The 20,180-nt window shown below is 58.2% G+C and overlaps 1 protein-coding gene across 1 annotated transcript; it reads right to left on the bottom strand.

The window, feature by feature from the left end:
* Window positions 1-15,891: 15,891 nt before the first annotated feature.
* On the bottom strand, window positions 15,892-18,531 carry FAM43A (family with sequence similarity 43 member A). Its single transcript, XM_053312264.1, has one exon. It carries the CDS (start codon window positions 18,330-18,332, stop codon window positions 16,926-16,928), a length of 1,407 nt encoding a protein of 468 aa, XP_053168239.1. The 5' UTR covers window positions 18,333-18,531; the 3' UTR covers window positions 15,892-16,925.
* Between the last annotated feature and the right edge of the window lie 1,649 nt (window positions 18,532-20,180).

Genomic DNA, 20,180 nt, shown 5'->3' with positions numbered 1-20,180 from the left:
CAGTTTCATGGGGTGACCCCTGGTTCTAGTCTTGTGAGAGAGGGAGCAAAATTTCTCTCTGTCCACCCTCTCCACGCCATGCATAATTGTATACACTTTGATCATGTCTCCCCTTAGTTGCCTCTTTTCCAAACTAAAAAGCCCTTGATGCTGTAGCCTAGCCTCATCAGGAAGGTGCTCCAGACCCCTGATCATCTTGGTTGCCCTCTTTCCAGTTCCACAATATTCTTCTTAAGATACAGTGACCAAAGCTGTACACAGTACTCCAGATGTGACCACACCATAGATTTGTATAAGGGCATGATAATATTAGCATTTTAATTTTCAATCCCCTTCCTAATGACTCCTAGCATGGAATTAGTCTTTTTCACAGCTGCTGCATCGAAGAGAGAGGCATCGAAGAGAAAAATGGTTACAGTCACTTCAATAACCCCCACCTAGACTGGACAAATCCATGCTCTGGTCAAAAAGGTAATATTCCATGCAATAGGCAAAAGGCAAATTCCATGAAAAAGGCAAATTCCGTGCTAGGGACCATCAAGAAGGAGATTGAAAATAAACCTGCTAATATTATAATTCCTTATACAAATCTATAGTGTGGCCACATCTGGAGAACTGTGTTCAGTTTTGTTCACTGTATGTTAAGAAGGGCGTTGTAGAACTGGAGAAGGTGCAGAATTGGGCAGCCCAGATGATCAGGGGCCTGGAGCACCTTCCCTATGAGGCAAGGCTACAACACCTGGGGCTTTTTAATTTGGAAAAGAGGTAACTAGAGGGAGTCATGATAGAAGTGTTTAAAGTTATGCATGGAGAAGAGAGAGTGGACAGAGAGAAACGTTTCTCCTTCTCACAACACGAGAACCAGGGGTCATCCCATGAAACCAATTTCTGGGAAGTTTAGGACAGACAAGAAGAAGTACTTTTTCACACAGCGCTTAATTAATCTATGAAATTCTCTGTCACGGGATGTAGTGATGGCCACTACCTCGGATGACTTTAAAAGGGGCTTAAACATTCATGGAAGACAGGTTGTTGTATTCTATCCATTTTGCAGTTTGTTTTGACATTTGTCCCGGAGGGATTCTGTATAGAGTGTGCGAGGGGGTGGAGTCAGAAAGGAAAAGGAAGGGGAAGGAGAAAATGGAGTTGTTCCTGAATAAACCTTTAGTTAAATCTTCATAAGATTTCCTTGTATGTATATGAGGGAAGCAGCTATAAAACACAGGTCTATCAATAGCTACTAGTCTGGTGGCTAGAGGCCAAATGCCAGCTCGAGAGGCAAGATGCCTCTAAATACCAGTTGCAGGGGAGTAATGGCAGGAGAGAGGGCATGCCCTCACCTCTTGCCTGTGGGCTTCTCAGAGGCATCTAGTGGGCACTGTGTGAAACAGGATGCTGGACTAAATAGGCTTTCTTGGGCCTGATCCAGCAGGGCTGTTCTTACGTTCTTAAGTCATGACAAAGAGGCAACATTTCTAGATATCCTAAATGATGGTGTTGTCAGCCTGATTTTGGGGGCAACAGAGCACACCCGCCCCCCCCATGCAATTGGAACTGTGGACTCACAGTCTCCATTGTGGATATACTTCAGTTCATAGGACCATGAACATTTCACCTGCCCATATTTGGCAAAAGCTCACAGCTGGTCACTTGGCATAGCAAATCATGGGACAATACACCCCGAGGTCATAATAGCTAAGACTGTAAGGGGTCTTAGCGGCTCTCTACCTCAGGGGGCTCTCTCCCTCAGGGAGGGTGGCTCAGGCACAGCACACAGGAGGAGGAAAGGAGGAAGTTGATCCGATCAATCAATTTGACAGCACCTAGCATCTAGCAAAAAGAGGAACAAGTCGAGGTTCCCTGGGGTATAGTATATTGTGACCGCAAGAGTCTGGCTGACCTGTCAGTGTCTCAAGGCTGTTAGTTTTGTGACTGCTTTGTGTGAGAGAAGTAATTTTGCTGCGTGCTGTATGCTGTGATTCATCATTGGTAAGAAAGTAAATCTGTTTTGATTAAATATAATCCCTTCACTTCTCCTCATGTCTTCTTGAGTCTTGGGATTCTTGGCAGCCAGAACCATCAAAAAGAACCCACGGTCTCTCTGTTAATGTGAGGATTTTTGTAGCACTCAATTATTCCTGGTTGCAGGGATTTTGGGGAGTCAAAAATCTCTTACAATACCCAACCTTTCTCTCATTATCTCAAGAGAAGGCAACCTGCTAACAAGTAGACCTAATTCAAAAGGTACACCTCATGGGAAGACAATACTCCCTTTGAGTATAAGAGAGAGAGCCACACCAAGCACTCTCTTCCACAACTCAGATAAGATGCAACATTTCCCAACCCACCATTAATAGCCCAATTAGTTGCCAAAGACCAGGGTGAAAGCGGCTCATTAAAATCTAAAAACATATATCTTTGCACCTGTAGTGGCATCTCCATTTCCAGATAAGCCTTAAATCCACCAGCTATTCACCGCTACACATGCACTTCCACAAGCTACTCTTTATCTTTTGTTCACCCAGTTACACGTGACCCAGGATTGACCCGTTCATGCAACTATGAACTTGATTGTTCCCCTTGAGTTTCTGCCCCTCCAGGGAGTGAACATGACTTATGAATTGCCTCCAGGCATGTTTTGGAGTATAAGTACTCCTGGTCAAGACACGTGGTCTCAGAATCTATATGGACCCTTACCCTGCTGGTTCGCAAGGGTGCAAGTGGCAGCCCTTTGCCCTTAGGCCCTCACCCCTTTCTTTTCCATGCCTTTTCCTGCGAGGAGACCTGTCAGTGCACTGGCCTGCCAGTGCACCAAACACACCACCAGATGAAAGGATAGGTAAAGCTCACCTCCTGCTTCTTTGAGTCTCCTCGCCCCCTTTCTCTTCTCTCTATTTCTGCCTTGAAGCACTGCCACAGCAATCCTGAAGCCAGGCTTTGGTCTAAGCACCCTGGCCAAGCCAATGCACCTCCAATTTGGACTTTAAATGGTTGCAATGTGTGTGTCCCCCCCCCCCGTTTTTGTCTTAACGAATGTTTTACTTTGTTTTTATTCTGTTGTAAACTGCCCAGAGATGTAAGTTTTGGGTGGTATAAAAATGTTTTAATAAATAATAAATAAATTTCTTTCAGCAAGATCCTGGTTTAGAACATTAGCTAAGATTTATTGCTTTGTCTAACTAATTTTTGCCTTCCTACACCCCCATTTACCCCTAAATAAATCTGTTGTGTTATATATCTGCCTCCTCATCTTCACCAAACTTGCTCAGCTGGGTACTGTAACAGAACTGCTTCCCCAGGCCAAGCTAATTGCCCCTGCTTAGACAAAAACATAGTTGGAACATCACACCCATGTTCTGGGGCAATTCTGCTAGCACTGTTGCCCAAGGACAGTTGGTCATAGAACCCACTAGAGGGGAGGCCACCCTGTACTTCATCTTAAATGTTACCCAGGATCTTGTACAAGATGCAAGTGTCACTGAACTGTTTGGAAACAAGGCCCAACGTGCAATCACAATCACTTACACATAAGTGGGACATTGCTGAGAAAGTCCAATATAGTCACATTGGATAAATTTCACACCACTGAGGTGATTGATAGGGGACTGATAAAAAGGAAGCTGAAAAGGAGGGTTAGAGGGTCAAGCTTGTCCAGAGTGCTTGGGGACTTTTCAATAACCACAATAATAGAAGCTCAGTTAGAATGTATAGCTCAGGTATCAGAAAGGATACCATCAAGTCTAAGAGAATGCCAGGGTGGTTAAGGTCAAGGAAGCTATTAAAAGGGGAAAAAAAGAAATCTTCCTGCAGCAAATGAGTCTTGCCCAAATGAGGAAAACAAAAAGGAACACGAACTCTCTGGCAAAAGAAATGCAAGTGGACAAGAGATGCAAAAAGGTGGGGGGGGAGGAAAAGGGGGGGGAAAGACTAAGAACATTAAGACCAACAACATTTATCTCTTTATTTATTTACATTAATATCCTTCTCTTCCTCCAAAGAGCCCAGAGCAGTATTCATGGTTTATGTTTATCCTTACAGCAACTCCGCAAGGTAGGTGAGGCTGAGAGAGAAGTGATTGGCCCAGAGCCACCCAGTGAGTGTCATAGCTGGGTCATGACACTCGGGTCTCCCTGTCCCTAGTCCAACACTCTAACTACTACACCACACTGGAAGCAAGAAACTGGCCAGAGAAGCAGTTGGGCTGCAGGATGACAAGAGAGTTAAGGGTGTGCTAAAGGAGGATAAGCAGATTGCAGGAAAGCTAAATGAATTCTTTGCATCTGTCTTCACTACTGGGGATGTAGGGCAGATACCTGTGTCTAAAATGGCCTCTTCAAGAGGGAAACTGAAGAACTGAGGCAAACAGAGTTAGCAAGAGATGACATTCTAAGTCCTGACAAATTAATAATAAACAAATCACCAGGTCCAGATGGTATCCATGTAAGATTGTTTAAAGAAATCAAATGGTAAATTACAGATTTCCCAACAAAAACATTTAACTTGTCCCTAAAACCAGTCTCTGTACCTGAGGACTGGAAAGCAGCCAATGTAACTCCAGTTTTTAAAAAGGGATCCAGAAGGGATCCAGGTAACTGCAGACCAGTCTTTTAATGTTTGTTCTCGGTAAGCTGATAGGGACCCTTCTCAAAGAGAAAATGGTCAAGCCTATGGAAGCCTTGTTGAAGAAGAACCAGCGTGACTTCTCCAAGGGCAGGTATTGCCTCACTAACCTCTTTTGAAAATGTCAACAAGATAGTGGGGATTCAATAGATATTGAGGCTCTTCTCACCACCAGGTGAAAACCATGTTAAGGGAGCCTAGCCCGGTTTCGCCTGGCCGTTGGCTGCAACCGGAGCTGTGCGGCTCCCAGCAGCAAGCCTCCCTCAATGCCCCTCCCCTTAAATGAGGTTAGTGGAGCGAGCGCCCTGCTAGCCCCATTGGCTGGATCCTGTGTCACTGTGGTGTGGCTCTGTGCCATGCTGCTGGCTCATGATGAGACCCCCGGCCGGGAGGCTACAACAAGCCTCTCAGCATCGGAGGGCTCGCCAGAATGCCCCACGCACTCCCCCCGTGCGAGTGCGTGGGGCATTCTGGTCCTTGCAGGGTGGGCCAGGAGGTGCCCGATCCCTGCCGCCCCAACCGACTCCATGATGGAGCTGTTAATCGTGTGGGCAGTTGCTCCGTGTGGGGGGAGTGGGCCAAGCAAACCCCCTCATGGCTCTCCACTCATGTGTAGAGCCTTCTTGTATACCTGGACTTCCAAAATGCTTTCGACAAAGTTAGCAAAGGCTGTTGAGCCAACTTAGCAGCCATGGGATAATAGGGCAGGGAACAGCTAAGTTTGCTCAAAGCCTTTGCTGACTGTCGAAAGCATTTTGAAAGTCCAGGTATGTAGGAATACATTGACAATTTCCTCAGTGGAGGGTCCCCCAAAGTTCTGTATTGGGTCCGGTGCTTTTGAACTTGTTCATAAATGAGCAGGTGCTGGGGTGAGCCGTGAGGTGGCCAGGTTTGCTGGTGACCCCAAATTATTCAGGATGGTAAGAACAAGAAAGGATTGCAAAGAGGTCCAGAGGGATCTCTCCTACCTAAGCAAATGTGCTTTAGAATGGCAAACACCATTCAGTGCCAATAAGTGTAAAGTGATGCACACTGGGGGCAAAAAACCCCCCCAGCTTCACATATACATTGATGGGGTCTGAGCTGGCAGTGATCGATCAGGAAACGGTCTTGGGGACATGATGGACAGCTCAGTGTGTGGCAGCTGGGAAGAAGGCTAATTCCATGCTAGGGATCATTAGGAAAGGGACTGGAAACCGAGCTGCCAATAGAGAAATGCTCTTCTGTGTACAGTTCTGGTCACCACACCTTAAGGAATCTATTGCAGAGAAGGGCAACCAAATGATCAGGGGTTGGAATGACTCTCCTATGAGGAAAGATGACAACGTTTGGGCCTTTTAAATTCAGAAGGGAGGAGGATGTGAAGGATTGGGATTTAGGTCTAGGTTGTGTTCTGTTACACTGTATGTTTTTAAATGGTTGTGCGGTGGAAAATAAAGGGTTCTTCTTGTGGCTGATCAGTTATAGGACTAAGGTCAAAAGGCTAGCCCAGGAAATCCGTTAGATGCAGGTCAAAAGGCCAGGTCCGTTCTTTGGCATCTAGAGATGCTGGCTCTCTGGCCTCTCCTAGGGTCCTGAGCAAGCTGGCCCAGCTCTGCTCCCCTTTGCCACTGCCGCCAGCTGCATTCTTGATTGGAAGAACATCTTGTTTTATTTTAAAAGGAAAGGTTGGATCCTGTGCATGTTTAGAAAGGCTTTCACCCCAAACGATCCCAAGCACTTTCCAGAAGTGGTGCCAAATCTCTCCAGTTTCACTTGGGCGATCCAGTCCCAAACAGCTGTCCATCATCCCAGCCAGCTGCTGCCTGCTGTTCTCTCTCTGACAGCTCCAGAGGGTGGAGGAGGCAAAACCCAGGCCAGTCTGCTGGAGAACACCGACCTTCTGGTCCACTTGCAGGCCTCCTGCTGCCTGTCCATCCTGCTCCTCCCCGGCTCCAGCCACCAGCATTCCTGTCCGATCACATCATCCGACCTGGTGGAAAACAGCCTTCCTCTGGCCTGCAGCTGCTGGGGGAGGAAGCGCGGCCCTCGTGCCTCTCCCTGTGACAGGCTGGATGGCATGGGTGGAGGAGGGAGACCTTGGCTGAAATGGCCAAGAAGAGGGACCCCCCAAAGGACGTGCTCAGAATGACTGAGAGATACAGGAACGAGGAAGCCAGGGAAGGAAGAACAACCGGGGTGTGGTGTGTGTGTGTGTGTGTGTGTGTGTGTGTGTGTGTGTGTATAGAGGCCTGTTTTAAACACTGGACATGTGCAGCTTGCGTAAAGATGACTCAGGATACAAGGCAAAGGCAGATGTCCTGTTTTTAGAATAGTTGGGGCTATTCTGGAAGCCACCTTTGTTACTGTGATCAGTCCAAATGCACCTTTTGAGCTCCAGGGCTGACATCTGGAAAAAATATGATCCTGGAAGCCTTCTGGCAGGAATTATGTGCATAGCACAGAGTGGCCAGGGCTTGTGATGTTCCCCAGAAACCTCCTTGATCCCCCAAACAATTTTTGTATTTTAAAAAAGTGTCCCTTTTTATAAATAAATTGACAAATAGACAGACAGGGACAATAATGTGCACACAGCACTTAGAAACACATTTGTAGAAGATTTTTTAAAAGCTCACCTGGCCCGGTGATGGATTCTGCTGATGCTCTTGTCTCTCGTTCCAGTTGTGAAGCCAACTCTGCACCACAGCTGAAGAAGATGTCATGGTGAACTCTGTATGTTCAGTTCAACTGCACCGCCCAGAGCCGTTTGGACAGAGCAGTATATAAATGTAATGAACAAACAAACAAACAAACAAGCTGCTATTTGTGAATGCTTCCCTTACATTTCTGTGCATGCTTTAACCTTGGCTGAGAGGACTCCTTCTTAAGAATGGATCACAGCATGTCCATACAGAACGTCCGTCCTTTCCATGGACTTCTTCATCCCTTTCGCTCATCCAGGTCTAATCACTCATCTCTGGGGTGGTCAGAGGCGTAACTAGGGAAAACAGCGCCCGGGGCAAGCACTGAAATGGCGCCCCCCGCCCCACATACTACATTATACTTAGGTTTTTCCTCACAAGCCGCCGCCAAGCCAGGCCACTTACTGGCCACCAGGCACCAGCAAAGCAATGGGGGGGCACGGGCGGCGCGGAAGGGACCGCTCGTAGGGGAGGGGGCGCCGACGCGCTCCCTTGACTGCTGCAGCACTGCTGCACCGAGCAGGAAACATTTGTATTAACAAAAAATTTTAAAAAAATTTAAAAAAATTTTTTTGTCATGGCGGCGCCCCCCACGTGACCAGAAAAGATGGCGCCCGGGGCACGTGCCCCCCCTATAGTTACGCCTCTGGGTGTGGTGGACAAGAAGGAGGGCTGGCACTAGACCAAAGGCTGCCCCAGGCAAGGACAATGGGGGCGGGGCAGAGGGAGAAGCCCCTCCCTTGGTTTGGCTTTGGGCTCCCTCCTGTGATGTAGCTGCCAGTGCAGAAGTGCAGAAGGACAGCCGCCCCCGTGGCCATGCCCCGCGCGCAACAGCCAGAGAAGCTCTGTCCCTGCGCGCCCCACACCACCACACACCCACCCACCCCTGCGGCTCCCTCCTTCTCCTTTGCCCGCGTCGCGCTTCTCATGCCTGTAGTGCACAAGCTAGTCCCGGCGGGGTTCATCAGGGACGTAAAAGATGAGACGCCTTTGCAGGCCTGGCGGGCTGTGTCTGCTCCTGCCATGGAAGCGCTGGAGAGGGCTCCGGGTCGGCTCTCCTCTCCCCAAATGTTCCTTCTTAATGGACTTCCTGGTCCCCTGACAAAGAGGAAGAGATGGATGGATCCTGCCGCCTCGGTGGCCTCCACTGAGTCTCCCACGGGGGACAAGAGCCCGCCAGGGGAGTCTCCTGTGCCTGGGGGGGGGGAGATCCGGACTCTGTTACGCACAACTGAGCGCCACGGCAATCAAGGAGACCCGTCCATTCATCTCAATGGGACTCAGTCGATTGGGCTTGACCGCTGCCACTCCGCTTAAAACACCTTGAAATGGGGACTGCTATTTTAAGAGGACCCCCCCGCCGGCCAATTTTAATTTTAAGAAAAGTCCCCGATGCCAGCGGCGTCTCCGCCTGTTGTGGCGCCAGGGAGGCGCTGAGGGGGGCGCCGCTGCTCCTGCGTCCGGGCAGCAGCACTCGGGCGGCTCCTCTCCCCCGCTCCTGCCCCAGAGCCACCCTCCCAGGCAGCTCGGCTCTTGGCGGGGCGGGACTCGGCAGCAGCAACCGGAGCTGTCTCCTCCGCTGCCCCCCCACCCCCGCCCGCTGCTGCTGCTGGTCTCACCTTGGGCGGAGTTGACGGGGAAGAGCAACTGAGCGGGTGAAGCTCCAGGGGGAGTGCGGGGGGGGCAAGGGGGGGTCTCCGGCAGCCGGTAGACGCATCCAGCCCCTTGCCAGCCCCTTCGGAAGAGCGGGCACCGCTTGTGGCCCAACCCAGCGCGCTGCCGGGCTCCGGCGGGGGCTCTGTGGGATCTCCCAGGCCCGGCCGCCATCCTCCGAGGCTGGCTGCAGCACATGCTCAGAGGTGCTCTCTTCTTCCAGGAGGGAGGCCGGGCTTGGAGGCTGGCTTAGGGGGCTGGCAAGGCTAGGCCCGAGGAAAGCGCCTGCTGCTCGCCGTCCCTGGGAGGGATGCGGGCGCACGCTAGAGGCGGGGAGCTGGCCAGTCCTGCCAGTGGCAATCTCTCGCTCCCCAGGGAGGGGAGAAAGGAGAAGCCCCCCCTCCCCCGGGGCGGGGGGTGGGGGGCTGGCAGCAGAGCCCCTTCCAGGTGTTCTTTCCAAAAGGCCAGGCGTGTGTGTCCTCAGCCCAGCTAGCAGTGCCTGAGGCACCACGGTGTGGGGTGCATGCCCTGGACACAAGCCTGTGGGGCGGGAGGAGAGCTGGCCTGCCGGGAGCCAGCATGAATGGACCCCCTTGCTAAGCAGGGCCTGCCCTGGGCTGCACTTGAATGGGAGGCGACCTGCCTGAGCCCTGCCAGATCCTTCCCGCAGGGGTGGGGGCTGCCCTGGGAAGAGCCCCTCCCTGGCAGCAGCAGCAGCATCTCCAGGACAGGGCTGAGAGAGACTCCTGCCTGCAGCCTGGGAGAGTTGCTGCTGCCAGTCTCTGGGTAGGCAGTGCTGAGCCAGAGGGAGCCGGGATCTGACTCTGCAGACGGCAGCCCCCTGTGCTGTGTGCCTGTCCATATCTGCCACCCACCAGGGCCCCACCAACATGCACCTGGCTCAGCTTCTGGAAGCCTGCAGGCCGGACTCGGCCAGAGACCCAGAGAGGAAGCAACAGCAGCCCTGTGCCCAGAGCCCCCCCAGCCCCTCCCTCGGGACAGGAGATGGCCGGGCGTCCTTGGCTTGCCCCCTGCTTTGTGTGGGTCTCCTCTCCATCTGGACTGCGGCACACCCACGGCCCACCTGCTACGAAGCGGCGGCCGGCCTGTTGGAGATGAACTTCCCGGGCATCGCGACCTTTTGCACCAACTGTCCTAATGACCACGAGGGGCATTGGCAGCAGAGACCGTGAGCCGGGGTCTCCCTCTCTATGACCCCTGAACGGACTCTGCAGCACTTCCTGGGCTGAGTCACAATCCTTCCTTTCCTCCCAGAGAGCAGATGGGAACATCTCTCTCTCTCTCTCTCCTTGCCTATCCACTATGTAGTCCTTTAGATTAGAGACAGGTCTTTCCTATCTAAGTGTATTTAACCAATAAATATTTAGTGTTTAGTCATACAAGGATCTCCATGTGTTTTCTCTAAATAGCTGCAATATCCAAACCATCCTCTGCTACCTACTCTGTAGCTGGAGTGTGTGTGCTCATTCCTTAGTGCTCTGCTGTTTAACCTATTGTGGGTAAAACTCATCAACCTCTAACAGTCCGAGCATGACCTCTGCTTTAGAGACAGAGGGGGCAATGCGGCCAGTAATATGTGGGATGGGAATATGTCAAGGTGCATGTTGAAATGCTTCTGCTAATGCATATTTGCATCAGTAGACCTGTTGTGCAACCTTACATTCATGTGAGTTCAGTTGTACGGGGTGTGTGTGTCACGGTGGGTGTCAGTGTGTAGGGGATGACGCTTAACTTGCGGGGGTGGGTGGGTGGGGGGCTTCAAAGGCCTTTAGGTCCAGGCTCCAAAATGACCTAGGTGCACCTCTGGTGGAAGGAGGGAGGTGGGGTTAGCCTCCCCCTTGGAGGGCAGCTGCAGCCAGGCAGGGTGGCCGAATCCATCCACAGCCTTCCCGGATGAGTTGCAGAGGGAGGAGGGTCTGTGGGCACCGACTGAAGGAACGCTGGCTCGTGGGCAGGGGAAGAAGCCGGCCCTCCCGTCTCTCTCGGGGACTCCCAGGCTTGGAGCCGGACCTCCGAGCGCGTCGGCCAGGCCTGCATCCAGTCGCTCTGGCAGCATCTCCAGGTAGGGGTGGCACTGGAGAGGCCTGAGAGCACCCCAGGGGAGGCCAGAGGCCCCGCACGTGGCACCCGGGGCCCACTGCTGCTTGGGGAGGGGCGTGCTTGTTGGCACAGCAGCCGGGGCAGGGCGGGCCCTGCTGAGCATGATCCTGGCAATGTCCCTGTCCTTTGGAAAGATATTGCCGTGGGGGGGGGGGCGGGGGGGCAGGGGGCCATCTTCACTTTTTGCCCTCCCACCTTGCGGCACACGTGACATGGCTTCTGCTTCTGTCCTGCCGTGCAGGGTTGGTTTTGGACAGCCAGCCCTGAAGCGCTCCTCTCTGCTGCCTCATTGGGGAGGGGGACACAGGCCTGCCTGGCCTCTCTGCCCCCCCCAGCACCTCGTGGCAAAGAGGGGCGCTAAAGCAGTGGCTCCTTTCGCCTGATGAGGCCAGAGGCTTCTTCTGTTCCTGGCCCTTCCAGAAAGCTGCCCTGTGATGAGTGCACCCTCGCCCCCCCCCAGCTTGCAACCCTGCCAGAGACTTCTGCCTGAGCAGCAGCATTCGTGAGAGAGAACGCTGACAAATGATTGTGTCCAGCTGAGACCAGGCATGCTGAGAACCAGGCGGCGGAGCAGGCAGCAAGATCTTAGGGACAAAGGAAGCGGCCGTATCCTGAGTCAGACCATCAGTCCATCTCGTTCAGGATTGTCTTCCCAGACTGGCAGAAGCGGCTTCTCCCAGGTTGCCGGCAGGAGTCTCTCTCGGCCCTCTCTTGGAGATGCTGCTGCTGCCGCCAGGGAAGGGACTTGGGACCTTCTGCTCTTCCCAGAGCGGCTCCATCCCCTTAAGAGGGAATCTCTTCCAGGGCTCACACATCAGGTCTCCCATCCCTATGCAACCAGGGCAGACCCTGCTTAGCTCAGGGGACAAGTCACGCTTGTTACCACCAGACCAGCTCTCTTCTCACACATGACATGTGCATGGAAGCCAGGAGCAGGCGTGAGCGGCAAAGAGATCAGGAATGCTGCTGCAAAGCAGAGCTTGCAGTCGCAGGACAGTCCCGGCAGAAAGGCCCTCCGCTCTGCTCACAGTGATGAGACAGGAAGCTGGGAGGGGCTGGTGTGGGGTGAGTCATTGTGGCTGCCTAGGGTGGCACGGCTTGTCATGTGTGGCCGGGCCCAGCCAAGCTGTGGGGGCGGTGGCGGGGGGGGGCGGTGCTGGGCCCAGGAGAGGACCACCAGGAGGATCCAGGGAGGTCAGCTCGCCCCACGTCCCATCCCAGGTGCTGGACTCTCCCCACTGCCATGAGCCAAGGAGGCCGCATAATTCGCACCCATCTCAAAGCAGCAGCAGCCGCCTCACTGCTGTCCTCCCTTGGAGGCAGGCAGGCAGGAGAAGTGTTGGGACTTCCAGGCCAAGGGCAGCTGCTTCATCTGCAGTTTTTGATTGTTACCGTTTTGAGGTGTTCTGGAAGCCCCTCTGGACACATATTTTATTGGAAGGCAAGGTTTACATTTGTAAAGGAGAGGGACAGAAATGACCTACTGGAAGAAGTCCTATTGGGGAAGGAGCTGAGCCCGATCCTACCCAGTGGGGTGTGCGCGCTGCTGAATTCTCAGGTGGAGGCCGTCTGTCTGTGGCTACTCCTGGGAAGGACAGCACTTCTCGCGGCTTTCCCAGGACACCCCCCCCCCCGCCTTGCAAAGATCCCAATTCATGGGACGCCTATTCTATGGGAAGCAGAAGCAGCCTGAGCCGGGGGGGGGGCTGGGCCTGAAAGGTTGAGGGGTGGGGGTGCACCCCCATCCCACCTGAATCCACCGGGGGGGGGGCTTGCCTGTTCTTGCAATGGGGTCCCAGGAGGAGGAGCCCTCTCTGCAGCAGGTGGGGCTCTCATCTGGCTGGTGGGGCCACCTGAAGCCTGTGGAGCTGTAGTAGGCTGCCTACCGTGGGGCGGGGGGAGGGGGGGAGATGGACAGTGAATCAGGCTGAAGAGGCTCTTCCTGGGACACATCAGCCCAGGCCACAGGAGGCCCTCTGAGGGCTGTGTGTTGGCTTCCTCCACTTCTGCTCTGGCTACTGCAGAAGCCAGCTGGGGCAGGTGCGGGGGGGGGCAGCCCTTGCCTTGCTGCATTTCCCTGGGGGAGACCTCAAGCAGCACAACCCTCTGCCCCTCTATGCCAAAGCAAGTTCCACCGAGCTGGATGGGGCTTCTCTCCCCAAAACAAGTGTGGGGGGGGGATTTCAGCCTGAGTTGGGAGGCAGGCAAAAGCCATGGGGGGGGGTTGCTGTGGGGTTTGGCCGCACCTCCCACCAAGCCCAGAGAGTGGCCAAGAGGCATGATAGAGACCAGGAGCAGCTGCCGTTTCGGGCTGGGCCGGGGGACCGTGGGATGCACATCTGTACCCAGATCCAGGGGCCTGCTGCACCCCCCCAGGCACTGCCACGCCCCACCCTTGGGAAGTGGCGGAATTTGCCCCTGCCTGCTACATGGGGGTTGCTTTGCCACTGCATGTAGGGGCGTCACTATAATAGGGCCAGGGGAGACAGTTGTCTGGGGGCCCACTGCCTTGGGGGGGGCCCCCAAAGGCAAGTCACATGACTGACTCCCCCAGCCACACACCCGCCGGGGCTTCCTTCAGTTGGATTCATCCTCTGAAATTGATGTGTGTGTTAAGACCTGGAGCTAGCAGAACAACATGGCTTTCTCTAGGACCATGAAATGACTGGCATTTAAAAAATAATTTAGGATGAAGTTCTATTGTGGCACATAGGTGTGTATGTGTGTGTGTGTGTATATACACACATGCATGTGCTTTTTGTTACCACTATCCAGCCTCATTTAAGATTTCTTGACTTCACGAGCTGAGCTTCAGTGAGGGGGGGATTTCAAAATCTTGTCTCTGGGCCCCCTCCAACCTTGCTAGCCCCTGACTGCATGCCAGGGACTTGGTTTAGGGCTGGGGGCGGGAGCAGCGTGGGGGGGGGAGGAGGGCTCCTTGGCTGCAAGGCGCAGTGCTGGAGTCCGTTCCGCCCCCCCCCCCCCGCCAGCAGACTCATGGCACCTGGTTAGGCAGCAGGGCCTCCCTGCCACACCTCGGCCAACCGTAGAACAGCTCTTGGCCAAAAGGGCCGTCCACACCAGCTGGCCTCAGTCTTGGGGGGCTGGCATGGCCAAGTGCAGTCATCTCCCCAGATAATGTGTTGGTTAGAGGCACACAGGGAGGAACAGGGCAGCCGGCGGAGGGCAGCTGACCTCCTTGGCCTGCTCCCCAAGCAGCAACGCCCCCCTTTCTTCTGACCCAGCTCCAGGGCCTGAGAGAGCCGCGGGATGGGCAGGAAGCCGAGCCGGAGCAGGGGTTGAAGCCGGGCTTCTGGACGTCCCCAGACGCTGCGGGGAGTCACCTGCACTGCAGCTGCTGGCCCCTTAGGAGTGGGGTCTGCCTGGCGGTGGGAAAAGCCGCCCTCTCCCCTCTGGAGCACCTGCCCCCAGCTGCCTCCCCTTGCTGACGCGGACAGCCCAGCCGCTGCCGCCGCCATCTGCACACACACACACACACACACACACACCCGCAACTGCCTTCCAGGGTGGGCAGCCATCCAGCAGGAGTGGGAGCTTTCAGGAGGGAGGGGTTTCCTTCTCACCCAAGTTGTTCCCAGCAATAGCAGAGTTTCCTCACCAAGATGCCGGTGGAACTCAAGGCTGGCCACAGCTTTCGGCTCCACCTCCCTGTCAGCAGCAACCTCACATCCGACGACCAGCGGCTCCTCTCTTGCGGCTGGCTCTTCTTCACAACCACCAACATATCGGAGCCGACTGTGGGCTTCCAGGAGGGAGGGTGGGGTGCTGACCCCCACTCAAGCCACGAAGCTCATGGGACGACCGTTGGCCAGCCACCTCACAGGGTGATTGGGAGGCCCAGACAGGAGACCACGCGGCCACCCTCAGCTACCCGGAGTAAGAGTGGGATGGACACAGAAGGCTCCATCCGCTGGAATTGAGCCCAGATGCAAAGAGAGGGCCCAATCCCCCGGAATGCCCTCCTCTGTGTGTGTGTGTGTGAGCCCCCTGGAGACCAATGGGAGTTGGCCAGGAGCAGCCCGGCCACCTTTGGCCTCTTAGGGCGGAAGGACGTGGGCGTTGCAGGACCCGAGCTCTTCCAACGTCCAGGGAGGGCACAGAGTCCTCCCCTCACACTTTCCCCTATCAAAATTCGGCCCCCCTCCCCTGGCACAGCTGCTGTTTGCTGGATGGGTGAACCACAGGGCAACAGCAGAGGGAGGGGGAGATCTCAGTTGGGAAAATGGCCCCAGAAGAGGCCTCCCCCTCCTCCTTATGGCGGCCCCAGCTGGTTCTTTGGCACCCCTGACTCTCCACCCAGAGGGGCCCCCTTCCGGGCCCCCGGCTGAGTGTGGCCTCAGGAGCCCTGCAAAGCAGCGGAGGTGCATGTGCAGATGGGGTCAGGGCAGTGCTGGGGCTGGGGGGAGCAGCGGGGAGCCCTCCCTTTCCTTTCCAACTCCTGCCAGCAGCACCGGGTAGGGGCCCGCGGTGTGAAGCCGGCGGCTGGGCTGGATGGGCTGCCTTGGGCCACACTCTTCCCAGCTGAAATGCCCTCCCCAAGCCCTGTGGGGCAGGCAGGTGGGTGAAGTGCCCCTCCCTCCGTGCGGCTGCCCTGATCCCAGCTTCGCGCACACCTTGGGCAGCTCTTGAGTAGAGGGGAAAGCTTCGGACAGCCAGACGGGGCCCCTTTGGCTGGTGGGGCACGAGCCAGCAAGTGGCAACCTCTCAAGCCCGCAGGTGGCATCCTCCACCCCCTGCCCCCCCCCGCAGGCTGCCCCCTCTGCCAGAGCAAGCACACACCAGGCCACAGCAAAGCTGCTGGTCGGCTTCCTTCCTCTTTATTAGCTCCTCCGAACCAGCCAAGGGGAGGAAGGAAAGACTCTGCTGGTCTCTGCTGGGCGGCCTCCAAAAAACAACAAAATGTATTGCCTTTCCTCCTCCCTGGACACTGAAGGGAACATCCACATTCACAGTCGCCTTTTGCACAGCAAAAGATCTATAGAAACACTGAGACTGGAGGAGGAGGAGGAGGAGGAAGAGGAGGAGGACTCTTGGAGAGGAACCGGCTTCATAATTTAAAAACAGACCAACAAAGGAAGGAAGGAAAGAAGGTCTCCCGAGTCTTCAGCACAGTGCAAACATCTCTGACGCAGACAGCTTGGGATGAGAGGAGCCCCCCCCCCGCTCCCCGGAGAGAAGGTGGCTTAAGAAAGGACAAGGAGGCCCTGGGGGTGGGGTGGGGTGGGGGGCTGGGCTTCCCTCTCCCCCTCCCTGCAGGGACCCCAGTCCCGGAACTGTAAACAAAAACGCAACCCTCCCCCCACCCCAGAGGGTCAGGAAGGACATTTGGCAGATCTTCAGGGCTCTGGGCGGGAGGGCAGCCCGCCCCCCCCCCCGATCAAAACATTCCAGAGAGGCATCCTGGCGCTGGGGGTGCGTGTGTGGCGTGCGGAGGAAAAAACAGGCGGAAAGGCGGGGAGCGGTTTCCAGCAGCGTTTGTGGGGGGGGGGGAGGAAAACCCCCACTAGAGGCCCGCAGGGAACATTAGAAAAGATTGCACATGGCTCCTCTGGGGGTTGTTGAGCTGTCCTCCAGCTCTCAGGCTCAGCACCGGAGTGTGTGTCTCTGTGTGTGTGTGTGTGGGGGGCTCACTCAGCTGTCCACCTGGGGGCCCCCTCCCTTCACTCTGGCCCTCCCCTCCTCCGCCTGGAGAGTGCAGCAAGAAGCCAGGACTGCGTGGGAGGGAGGAGGGAGGGGGTCGACCTGAGGCTGTCTAGTCCCAGCCGGTGGCGGTGGCTGGCTGGGCTCGGGCGGGCAGCGGCTCCGACAGGCAGGGCGGCCGGCCGGCGGTCAGCCGCTGTCCGGCTCCGGGCTGTCGGGGCCCTGGCAAGGCTGCAGTGCGGGTGGCGGGGAGCCGCCGTCCTGGCCGTTGCTCTCGATGGAGGACTCGCTGCCGGTGCTCTCGCCGGAGAGCAGGCGGGTGACGCGCAGGTCGGCCCGCAGCAGCTCCACGTCGTTGCCGATGGCCAGCTCGCCCAGGTCGCTGATGAGCTGCCCCAGGCTGGGTGCCGCCGCCGCCGCCCGCCCGGCGCCCTCCCCCTCCAGCTCGTCGCCCAGCGGGGCCAGCAGCTCCTCGTCCTCGTCCTCGTCCTCCTCGTCGTCTCCGGGGCCGCCGCCGCCGTTGGCGCAGCAGCCGCCCCCGCGGCCGGCGGCGCGCTCCTCCAGCTCCTCGCCCAGCGAGTCCTCGGTGATGGAGCCCAGCTTGGGGGCGCTGCGGCTGCGCTCGACGGGCGGCTTGTAGCAGCAGCCGGGCCCGCCGTGCAGGAGCAGCTTGCGCAGCGGCACCAGCGGGATGGCGCCGTCGGCCCCGCCGGCCTGGCCCACCTGCTGCAGCTGCTGGTGCCGGGCGTCGGCGCGCTTCTTCAGGCGGCGGAACTCGGCCAGCGCCGCCGCCGAGGTCTGGTAGAGGAGCAGCGCCATGGCGCGGGCCTTCTCGGCCTTAGAGACCAGCACGGCGTGGCAGCGGAGCAGCACCGCCTTGTGCTTCACCTCGTGCCGGTAGATCCAGGCGAAGAGGCGCGGCAGGCGCGGGTCGGCCACGCAGTAGGTGACGCGGTGCAGCAGGTAGAGGTGGCCCGGCCGGCCGGCGGCCTCAGCCGCGGGCGCCATGCGGATGCCCTGCGGCCCGATGGTCAGCTTCATCTTGGTGCCGTGGCGCCCGGCCTCGCTCTTGGCCCAGATCTTGCCCACCGCCACGTCGGTGCAGCCGTCGCCCTTGGCCTGCAGCGTGGTGGCGTTGCCCAGGTAGAGCACCGTGTAGGTGGGCGCCTCGCTGCTCACGCGGAACTTCTGGCGCTTGGAGCGGAACAGGTTGCCCATCCTGCTGAGGGCGCCCTCGGCCGGGCAAGCGCGGGCCAGCGAGCCCAGCGCCGCCGAGCAGGGCAGGCTCCCAGCGCCCGCCTGGCAGCAGCCCCCCTTGGCCTTCCCCGGCCAGGAGGAGGAGGCGGAGGAGGCCCAAGAGGACCCGGCGCTGGGCGACGCGGCCGCCAACGGGCCCGGCGGCTGCTGCTGCTGCTGGCGCCGTCGCGGGCGGTGCTTCTCCTCGTCCGCAGCCAGCAACTCGAACTTGTGCCTCTTCCAGGGCAGCATCGCGTCGCCGCCGCTGGACGGCGCGGCCAGTCCGGGGCGCTGCTGCTGTTGCTGCTGCGGCTCCTCCTCAGCTGGAGGCGCCCGCCGCAGCCCCGGCCGCCCGCGCATCCCGAGGGGGCCGGACAGCGGGGAGAGCCGGGCAGGGCCCCCCCGCCTGCAGCCGCATCTGCGCGCGCGTCCTCCTCTTCCGCCGCCGCCGCTGCTCCGTCCCCATCGCCTCGCGCTTCACATCATCATCATCGCCGCCGCCGCCGCCGCCGCCGCCGCCGCCTCTCCTGGTGCTTCCTGTCGCCGCTGCTGCTGTTGTCGCCGCCGCCGCCGAGCAAGCAGCGCTGCTAAATATAGGCCGGCGCGAAGCAGCAGCGCGGCCGGGAGGAGGCGGCGCCCAGGCAGATGTCGTCGACTCGACGCCGGGAGAGAGGAGGAGGCAGCAGCAGCAGGAGGAGGAGCCGCCGCCGCCGCCGCCGAGGAGCCCTGGCAGGCGGCGCTCTCCTCTCCAGAGTCCTGGCCGGCGCTCGCCGCCTCCTCCAGCCCTCCGGGGTCTCGGCCGCCTCCGGCGCGGACGGCTCGGCCTGGGATGGCCGCGGGAGTCAGCGAGCGAGCGAGCCAGCTAGCCCGCCCCCAAGAGACGGAGCGAGACCCGGCTCTCGGCCGCACGCAGGGAGGGCGCCCCCGCCCCCGCCCCGCCACTGCCGCCGCCCTGGGGCTGGCCGCTTTCCCTCCGCGGCAGCAGAGGCGCCTGCTCCCCGGGCGCTGCGCACCCCCCAGCAGAGCCGGCCCGCGAAGAGGCGCTTGGCTGCTGCGGAGACCTCGGAGCAAGAGTGGCCGCTTCTCCCTGCTGGCCAGGCTGCCCCGGCTGCCCCTGGCCGCCGCCGCCGCCGCCTCCTCGTCACCCTCGCGCAGCCTGGCGCGTCTTCCTGTCTTTCCCGGCCTCTCCCGGGCCGGCCGCAGCGGTTTCCTTTGGAGAAGCGCTCGCCGGCCAGATGCCCGCGTGGCCACGCCGGCGCAGGGGCACGACGATCCCGCCATCCGCTGTAATGCCGACCCGCTTCCTGATTCCTGGGCACAGGCCACGGGACGGCCACCTGCGGCGTCGGCCGTCTGGCGGGGCTCTCGCCGGTGGCCCCAGGCGCTCCCTCCGGGCCAGTCGCCGGCAGGCGGCAGCTCAGCCTCCCGCGGCCAGCCTACTTGTGACGTCGGGGTCGGGATGCCTTGGCCCAGGCAGGTTCGCGGAGGCAGCGGCAGGAGGAGCGCGCCTTCGGGAGCTCTCCACGACCCACCCCCGCCCCGGACTGTGGGGTGTCCCTGTGGACGTGGCCGCCTTGCTGCTGCGGACTGTGTCCGGGCACCGCTTCGGAACGCCGTCCTAAGCTCCGCCGGCAGCATCCTGGCGGGCGCGCAGGTCTTTCTCCCGTCCAGGAGGCACATGCTTTGCGCCTGCTCTCTCGCTGCCAGCCGGCCCGCAACTGCTTGCTTACTCAGGCGCCCTTCACGAGGGGCGGAAGCGAAGGAGAACCCCCAGCACCCCCCAGCCCTGCCCACCTGCTGGCTGACGCTGCCCCAGGACTCGAGCTCAGCAAGGCGCCGGCTGTCCTCCGGGGCTGCGGAGCTTGCTGTTTTCTACCCCTTTGCCCTCAACCATGTTCTAAGCCCCCCAGGTCCCTTTCCCCAAATGGGTGTGGGGTGGGCTGGGGGCTCGAATGGAGGCCAAGCCGCATGCATTGGCCAGGCGATTAGGGGCCTCACCGCTGGGCGCAGGGAAGGGTGTGCTCTTCAGGGAGGGTCTGCCGGAGGTGGGACTGGCTGAGTCCAGGTGCCTGCCCGCCCCACTGAGAGTGCCATCAGTGGGGGTGGGTACAGCCCCCTCCCCCCCTGCTTGCTGGTGGCAAGGAGGGCAGTGGGGCAGCTGCTGCCACCGCCCCCCGCTCTTCCTCCTCTTCCTTATTGTGTGTGGGG

This window comes from Hemicordylus capensis, chromosome 3, assembly GCF_027244095.1.
Source record: "Hemicordylus capensis ecotype Gifberg chromosome 3, rHemCap1.1.pri, whole genome shotgun sequence".
Lineage (NCBI taxonomy): Eukaryota > Metazoa > Chordata > Lepidosauria > Squamata > Cordylidae > Hemicordylus > Hemicordylus capensis.
Note: the sequence above shows the minus strand (reverse complement) of the source record. Positions and strands in the feature narration are given on the sequence as shown.